Source organism: Trematomus bernacchii, unplaced genomic scaffold, assembly GCF_902827165.1.
Source record: "Trematomus bernacchii unplaced genomic scaffold, fTreBer1.1, whole genome shotgun sequence".
Classification (NCBI taxonomy): Eukaryota; Metazoa; Chordata; class Actinopteri; order Perciformes; family Nototheniidae; genus Trematomus; species Trematomus bernacchii.
The window spans coordinates 1,559,820-1,568,107 of record NW_022988082.1 but is presented as its reverse complement, the minus strand read 5'-3'; the positions used below and the strand labels follow the sequence as shown (position 1 = coordinate 1,568,107).

Sequence of the window (8,288 nt, the reverse complement as noted above, 5' to 3'; positions counted from 1 at the left end):
TGCAAGCACAAGTGGGGTAAAAGAAAAGTTGATATTGTGTTGTACATTCCCCTTGAGAATCCCTGCTCTGACCAGGCCAACTTTTTCTCTCTCTCTGTCTTACCCCCGCCCCCATCCCTCCCTGTCCCTCCCCCTCTGACTCTATAAACACCAGCACACATGGTGTGAGTTTGTGGATGACGGCCTGGCTTTTGTCTCAGACTTTTTGAGGGAAAGACTCCCCTTATAGAGCTGTTCTGGTATGTATATGATACCTATATGTGATAATAGAGCAGGCAGGGACTAAGAGAGGAATGAGATAATGTTCACAAATCCAGTCTTTTGTCAAAACATCCTCAAATAAATTCCTCATGTGCTTACATTCACACCTTCACCTCCACCCCCCCTTTAAAGGTCTCTTAAAGCCCCCCCCGGGACATTTCAGCTGAGCCCAGGGCTTACTGTAGCATACCAGTACACAGTCATCACGCTAATCACTAACTCATACTCAGTTTGGTAATACGTCAGTGAAGTTACTGCACACGTGTTACACCATCTCTTACACTGTAAGGAAACACGATGATGAGGTTACAGGAGGCCTTCAGGACAAACAAACTGTGCATTCTGACCTTTGACTGTAACCACAACCATTCCAAAATAAAGGCTGAAGCAGTGTTACACACATGTCTTTCTTTCACACGTGTAAAGGTTCTAAACACACCCTGTGCCCTCAGGCTCCCCCTGAGAGAATACGCTGGGGCAGGTTTCAAACCTGTCACTGACGCACTGGATCTTTAGAAACACATACCAGAGACACACAAACTGTACACACACCACTCCCCCACACTTAAACTACAATTATAATGAACAACAACAACAACAGACAGCTAATGGCGCATTTCCACTACAGCGCGGAGCGCGGTTTAAGCGTGCCGTGCCGTGCCCGGCCCGTTTTTGGTTGCGTTTCCACTAGGGGTAGTTCCGGCTAGCGGGTACTTTTTCACAGTTTTTCTGGCTCTCCAAAATCGAGGTTCTTTCCGGGCCAACAACCGGGCTGAATATGCTAAACTAGTGAGAGAATCGCTGGCAACTACAACAAAATGAACATATTTGACCGTGATTTAATTGTAATACACGTTTCAAAATGATGCCGAAGTAACAACATACTGATACCGGTTAGTAAAAACCATGAATTAATGCTTTGACAAGTCTGCAGACAGACGGCAGGTGAAAAACCCTTTAAAATGCGTGTTGTCTGAATGGAGATCGGCTAAGCTAACGTTGTATATGCTCTGACCGTCCACACTCACAACAACGGCCTATACAGACATAAATAAAGCAGCGACTGTATTCACCATGACACAGACAGTCTGTGGTTTGTACTTGTTTCACTTTTGTCTAGTTTCTGAACAGATATGAGGAGCTGTGAGCTCTGAGTGCTAACAGCTAACGGCTGATGTCGGTTTTGTGTTTCTCATTGAAGATGACGTCACGGCTCCGCCTACACTGCGTTACTATAGATACTACCCCAGTTCCTAAACTGTAATGGAAACGTAGCATAAAGTGAGCATGGCCTACTAAGGTAACGAGGCCTAGCCATACCGTATTAAGCCGAGCGAGGCCCTGCAGTGGAAAAGCACCATAAGGCTCACTGCCTTTTTGACAAAGGCATCAGTCAGTCTCTCATTTTATGAATTTTACGGTCTTGAATTATACTTACTAGAGTTGCAACATGAGTAAAATGTTAGTGACAATGTTAAAGTCCAGTATACCGCGCTGTAGCACATACCAGCACTGAGTTTTTCTTTTTGCTGCAGAGCCGGAACCTACAATGGAAACTCTAAATGCCTAACATGCATCTCAAGCTGGAACTGTTTCTGATCCTCATTGGCATCTGAATTCAATCTGACATCATTTGAACTTGTCAACAGTGAGCGGACACACAGGTGTAAGGCTCACTTCAGCATGCAGATAGTACTCACCCTGCTGGGAGTCCTGGGTTTCTTCACAGCAGTCTTTAAAGCTGTCCTCTCAGTGTCTGCATCTTCAGTCTCCACACCTCTACTTGATTCATGGTTATCGGGCACTTCCTGGACTGCTTTTCTGAGAGTGACCAGGGCCCCTTCCTCAGCCACCTCAGACCCCAGAGAGCAGGATGAGGTAGGTAGTGTTCGACTGACGCCCCAGCGTTGTCTTTCCAGGAGTCCTGATACTCACAGCTGTGTGCGTCCAGGTAAACAGACATGGAGTTGTCGTTGGATTCTGACAGATCGGTTGCTGTGTGTCTCTTTCCCTTCTTCTACTTCTTCGAGTCTGTAGCAATCTCAGATGTCGTTCTGCCAGTATCGGGCACAGGCCACAGCTGATGGGGTAGGTTCTGCCAGGTCTTCTGGACTGCACCGGGGTGCATCGGCACATTCCAGTAGGTGGGACATTGTCTGCACTGATCCACAGCTGCACGTGTCTTCTGTGGTGTAGTTCCACACTTTCATCAGTGCTTTGCACCTCCCCTGTTCCACACGCAGTCTATGAAGTGTCTTCCAGGTTGTCTCTTTCCCACAGAGACGTCATCTAGTTTACTTTCCTCCTCTGGAGCCCATTTTGAAATGACAATGTCTGTCATTTTGTCCGTTTTGGTCATCAGGTTGACTTCAAACATGTCATGGTCAAGTGGGCTGTCAGTCCGGCCCACGCTGAGGATGCTCACACTCCCCAGAGACTCTGGGGATGACTCCCCCAGACAGGTAGAGGAAGAAGAGGAGGAGGAGGAGGACATTGGGAAAGCATTGCCATTGTGGTTATCTGTACTGTGCAGAGAGAGCTTCATGCTGGATCCAGTCTCCCCCCGGACAGGGAGTCCCACGAGGGGCTGAGGAAGACTAATTTCTGCTAATTTCACTGATTATTTAGGTATAGTATCATCACTGAGCGATCCGAACTCGCGACAGGGGAAGCAAACACAGACATCACAACACGTACCTTTACGGAGCTTTTACGGGAGATCGTCTCACCGTAGCTGTCAATCTGATCAAAAGACGTGTTCAATGGCATTAAAACGAGAACAAACGTGGCTGAATAGCTTGATCCATAGGTTAATAATGTATCTGTAGCTTTGAAAAAATTAATGGCTAATGGTAGCCAACAGAGTGTATGCAGCTTCCGGTTTTGGCCACGCGTCACTCTCACTCCTTATTTGTTAATGTGTTGGTGTGTGTAGAACTTTCCCTCGATTCCATTGGCTCTAGCGGTTATAAAGAGATTTCATTCATCAAAATCGACCAAGGGGGGCCAGAGATATGGAAAATCCACCCAAATGACCCCAGAAGTGGGTTTTTTGGCTAAATCTCTCTAAAAAGGTCAAATTTCACTTGTTTTGCATCAATCTTGATACAGGGTACTTATTATATGTTGTACTTTGGATTCCTAAAGCTTTTAGTCTACTAACCTGTAGAATGATCGAGGGTCGAGTATCTTTCACGACTCAGGTTTATTGTACAGTAAGTCAAGACATTACAGTAGGCAGCAACATGACAACTCGCGGGCTTACTCTGAAGTAAAGCAGTACTTCGCATGCCATAAAGCATGTCGCAACACTGTCGTAACAGCCTTAACTCAGTATGCATTGTATGCATATGTGACATCTCCCCTTTTTTCCTAGTTATTTAATTTTAAATAACTGTAAAGAGTTTTGACCGATTAGTCACATCATCATCCCGTAATAGTAAACAACAGTCAAACTGTGATAACAAATGTTCATTCAGTCGTACTGACCAACCAAAAGTGTCCTATGAATACAGGTTAACTTCACAGATTATGTTAATCAAGATGGGTAACCAATACCTTCAGTAGTGCTGTAACAAAATAAAATTCAAGATGCAAGTTTTCTTTTCTAAACATTGCAGCAGTAATATCACATTTGTACATAACATTCACAATAAACAGAACTCAAAATTCAGCAGACTCAGAGTCCATCTGTGTTTCCCTATTCATTTTCTCCCCCCCAAAGGCCATAGGTGTTTTTTTTTCTATTCACCCCCAGAGGTCATTGTGAAACACCCAAAACACTCCTGTCTACAAGTCCAACCTAGTGGCCGGCTTACTGACACGGCCAGACCTGGTCTGAACCCGTCCTGGTGTTGTTGTATGGGTTGTCACCTCACTTGGTTTCAGGGTAACAGTCTCTGGTGTGTTGGCGCTTACAGGCTGGGAAATCGCCACAGCACTCTCTGCTGTTGTTAGTGGGATGTGCTGTGCAGGTCGGGAAGTTGGTTCTGCCCGGAGATGAAGTCGGTTCCGCCGCAGCACTGCACCTCCTTGTGTGTTAATGAGGTAAGACCTCGGAGTAACACACTCTTTTGAGACGATTGCTGGTGTCTTCCAGGACTTCTCGTTGTCGAGCTTGGTGTAGACTGTGTCTCCTGGCTGTAGAGCTGGTAGATGCCTGGCACCATGTCGTCGGTTGTAATAAAAGGCTTGTTTTGCTTTCTCACTCGTGTCCTTTTGTTTGACAATCTGTCTGTTAGGCCATTTAGGCCGTAGATTTTTCTCGAGTGTCGGGAGCGTCGTTCTGATCTTTCTCCCCATTAGCAGTTCTGCTGGACTGACTCCTGTGGTAGTACAGGGAGTGGATCTATAGCACATAAGGGCTATCAGCGGATCTTCCTGACGAAGGATTCTCTTAGCGGTCTGTACTGCTCTTTCGGCATGACCGTTTCCTTGAGGATGGTGAGGACTAGACGTGATGTGTCTGAAGTCCAACCGCTGTGCCAGCTCCCGGAATTCTGCACTGGAGAATTGTGGACCATTGTCACTCACAACCTCTTCAGGAATTCCGAACCTAGCAAAGGTCGTTTTAAGTCTCTGGATGACAAGGGCACTTGTCGTAGATGGTAGTTGTAGTATTTCCAGATACCGTGAATAGTAGTCTGAAATCACAAGGTAGTTGTGCTTGTTATGTTCGCAGAGGTCGAGAGCGATTCTTTTCCACGGACGATCAGGCAGTGGTGTGGAAATAAGCGGCTCCTTCTGTTGAGCCCGCTTCTGCTCCTGGCAGCTCTTGCATATGTTGACAATGTTCTTAATGTCTGCAGAGAGCCCCGGCCACCAAACTGATGCATTCGCCCTTTCTCTGCATTTTGAGAGCCCCTGGTGTCCCTCATGTATTTTCTGCAAAATGTCTGCTCTCAGTGACCCCGGAACCACGATCCTGTTTCCTCGTATGACTAAGCCATCAGCTTCCGATAGCTCATTTTTCACTTTGGTGTAGTCCCTGATGTTCAGTGGAACATTACTACTGTATTCAGGCCATCCTGCCCTAATCAGCTTGATGACAGCCTGAAGCTCACTGTCGGCAGCTGTCTCTTTTCTGATATTCTCCATTCTCGTTGGGGATGCTGGAATGCCCTGTATCACTGTGGCTACATAGCATGCCACATCTTCTTGAGTATCAGTCTCTTCCTTTGTGTGTGTCAGTGGGCTTCGGGACAGTGTGTCGGCGACAACAAGGGTCTTCCCAGGCACATGCTCTGCTAAAGGTTTGTACCTCATGAGCCTCATTAGTAGACGCTGACATCTCAAGGGGACGTTGTCTAGGCTTTGTTTGTTGATCAGTGGCACTAATGGCTTGTGGTCGGTCTCCAGCCTGAACTGATCCAAGCCACATAGATACTTGTCGAACTTCTCACAGGCCCATACGCTAGCCAAGCACTCCTTTTCTATCTGGGCGTAGCGTGTCTCTGCTTCTGTGAGACGCCTCGAACAGTAGGCTACTGGCTTCCACTCCTCTTCATGGAGCTGGAGGAGGACCCCCCCCAGGCCATAGCTACTGGCATCAGCAGACACCGCTGTGGCTTTAGCCACATCATAGAAGACAAGAACAGGTGCCGTGGTCAGCATCTTCTTAATGTTCTCAAAAGCTGACTGCTGTGAGTGACCCCAGGTCCAGATGTTCCTGCTCTTCAGAAGCTCGTACAGTGGTTGACCTATTGTGGAAAGGTTTGGAACGTACCTACCCAGGTAGTTCACCATGCCCAGGACTCTTTTCAGCTCATGGACGTTTCCTGGTGGAGCCAGCTGATGTATGGCTTCAACTTTATCAGGGTCAGGCCTGACTCCTGACTGGTCGATGAGATGTCCCAGAAAGCGTAGCTGGCTTTGTCTGAGGGAGCATTTATCTTTATTGAGTTTTAAGCCTGCTGACTCAACCCGCTGTAGTACCTTCTCGAGTCTGGCGTCGTGCTGTTCTGTCGATGTCCCATAGACCAGGATATCGTCCATGAAGACTTCAACGCCTTCCAGCCCCTGCAGAGTCTCTAGCATTTTCCGCTGGAAGATCTCAGGCGCACTGGAAATCCCGAAAGGTAACCTTTTGAAACAGTACCTGCCAAACGGTGTTATAAAGGTTGTTAATTTACAGCTGGCTGGGTGCAGTGGGATTTGCCAGAACCCACTTGCAGCGTCGAGAGAGGAAAACACAGTTGCACCACTTAGCTTTGCAGTTATTTCATCAGAGGTAGGTAAGATGTAGCGCTCTCTTTTTACTGACTCATTTAGTCTTTTCAGGTCCACACAGATCCTGGCTTTGCCTGTGGTTTTCTTTAGAACTGGCACCATAGGAGCACACCATTCAGTTGGCTGTGTTACCTTCTCGATGACACCGTTCTTCTCCATCCTCTGCAGTTCCTCTTTTACCATCTGTAACGTTGGGAAGGGCACACGACGTGCTGTATGCACTGCATATGGTTGAGCCCCATCCTTTAATTGGATTTTAACAGGTTCAGTTTTTAGTGTGCCGTGCTCACCATAGGCTTGAAGGTGTTCACTGGTAGTGAATTTCACTTCATCAACACGCCTCACCAGGTTCATCTCCACTGACAGATCCCGGCTGAGTAGGTTATTGACATTCTGGCCACGGACTACATATGCTTCAAATAGGTAGTTATTTCCCTTGTAACTAACTGTAGCATTAAAGCGTCCCAGACATAACAGTTCACCTCCTGGGCTGTCTAATGGGATGTCAGCTGGTTTCAGTGTTTTTGGTGGAGTGAGTGTGTGAAATGCATCCTCACATAAGACACTGACATCAGCTCCTGTGTCAATTTTAAATTCCATTGTAGTAGAATCCACCTGGAGCTGTACTGTCCACTGCTCTTTCTCCTCTGCACTGCACACTGAGCCTAAGAAATAATGGGTCTGCTCAGCCTGTACAGTCCCTGTGACCTCATTCACTGATCTATTGCTATTTCGGCACACTCTGGCCCAATGTCCTATTTTATTGCACTTATGGCATGTAGCTTTAGCTGCAGGACACCCTTCTTCCTTGCTATGCTGTGATTTCCCACATTTACCACATTTCCTTTCACTTCCCCCCCATTTTCTGTCTTTTGACTTGCCTTGATGTTGTTGAGGTTTCCATTTGTTATTTTTTTTCTTTGAATCTCACCTCCTGTACTGATCCCACTGTGTCTTCCTGCAGACTCACTTGTGCTGCGACCTCCTCTGACTGCCTGACGGTCCGTGTCGTCAGTGCTAGTGTTAGGTCCGCAGTTAGCTGCAGCCTGCGCGAGAGCTCTTTGTCTCGTATCCAGACGACAATTCGGTCGCGGATATTCTCATCTCGGTTTGCGCCAAACTCACAGTGTTCTGATAGATCATACAGGGCTCGGATGAAACCCTCTGCCTTCTCCCCTGGCCGCTGGACACGCTGGTGGAAACATGCCCTCTCGTGGATAACGTTCCTCCTCGGGAAAAAGTACTCGTTGAACTTTCCCACCACAACGGCAAAGTCATCGCCGTCATCTTCTTCGGCAAAAGTGAACGACTTGAATATGTTTTCTGCCTCGTTGCCCATGGCATAAATCAGGCAGCTCACCTGCACTCTCCCGTCATCTTTGTCGAGTTTAGTAGCGAGTCTGTACCGCTCAAAGCGTTGCCTCCATTCTGGCCATTCAGTCGGCTTATCAAAAGAAAAGTTCGCTGGGGGATTAAACTTCGCCATTCCGCCGTCTATATTCCTTTACTTTGTCTTGTTTATTTCCTGTGACTCACCGGTCACTTCTGACACCATGTAGAATGATCGAGGGTCGAGTATCTTTCACGACTCAGGTTTATTGTACAGTAAGTCAAGACATTACAGTAGGCAGCAACATGACAACTCGCGGGCTTACTCTGAAGTAAAGCAGTACTTCGCATGCCATAAAGCATGTCGCAACACTGTCGTAACAGCCTTAACTCAGTATGCATTGTATGCATATGTGACACTAACCCATCATCCAAGGGTAGTTTTCACTATAAGTAAAAAAGAATTTTTG

The 8,288-nt window shown here is 47.0% G+C and overlaps 1 protein-coding gene across 1 annotated transcript; it reads right to left on the bottom strand.

Moving 5' to 3' along the window:
• Window positions 1-4,050: 4,050 nt before the first annotated feature.
• On the bottom strand, window positions 4,051-7,975 carry LOC117474896 (uncharacterized protein K02A2.6-like). Its single transcript, XM_034120921.1, has 2 exons — window positions 7,421-7,975; window positions 4,051-6,672 (listed from the first exon to the last, which is right to left on the bottom strand). Exons 1-2 carry the CDS (start codon window positions 7,973-7,975, stop codon window positions 4,051-4,053), a joined length of 3,177 nt encoding a protein of 1,058 aa, XP_033976812.1.
• Window positions 7,976-8,288: the final 313 nt, after the last annotated feature.

Bases quoted from the DNA above. Each gene is read 5' to 3' on its own strand.
- LOC117474896 (XM_034120921.1), bottom strand. From the start codon at position 7,975: ATGGCGAAGTTTAATCCCCCAGCGAACTTTTCTTTTGATAAGCCGACT. The intron at 6,673-7,420 runs GTGAGATTCAAA...CCAACGTTACAG, and splicing joins CAGTGGGATCAGTACAGGAG to ATGGTAAAAGAGGAACTGCA.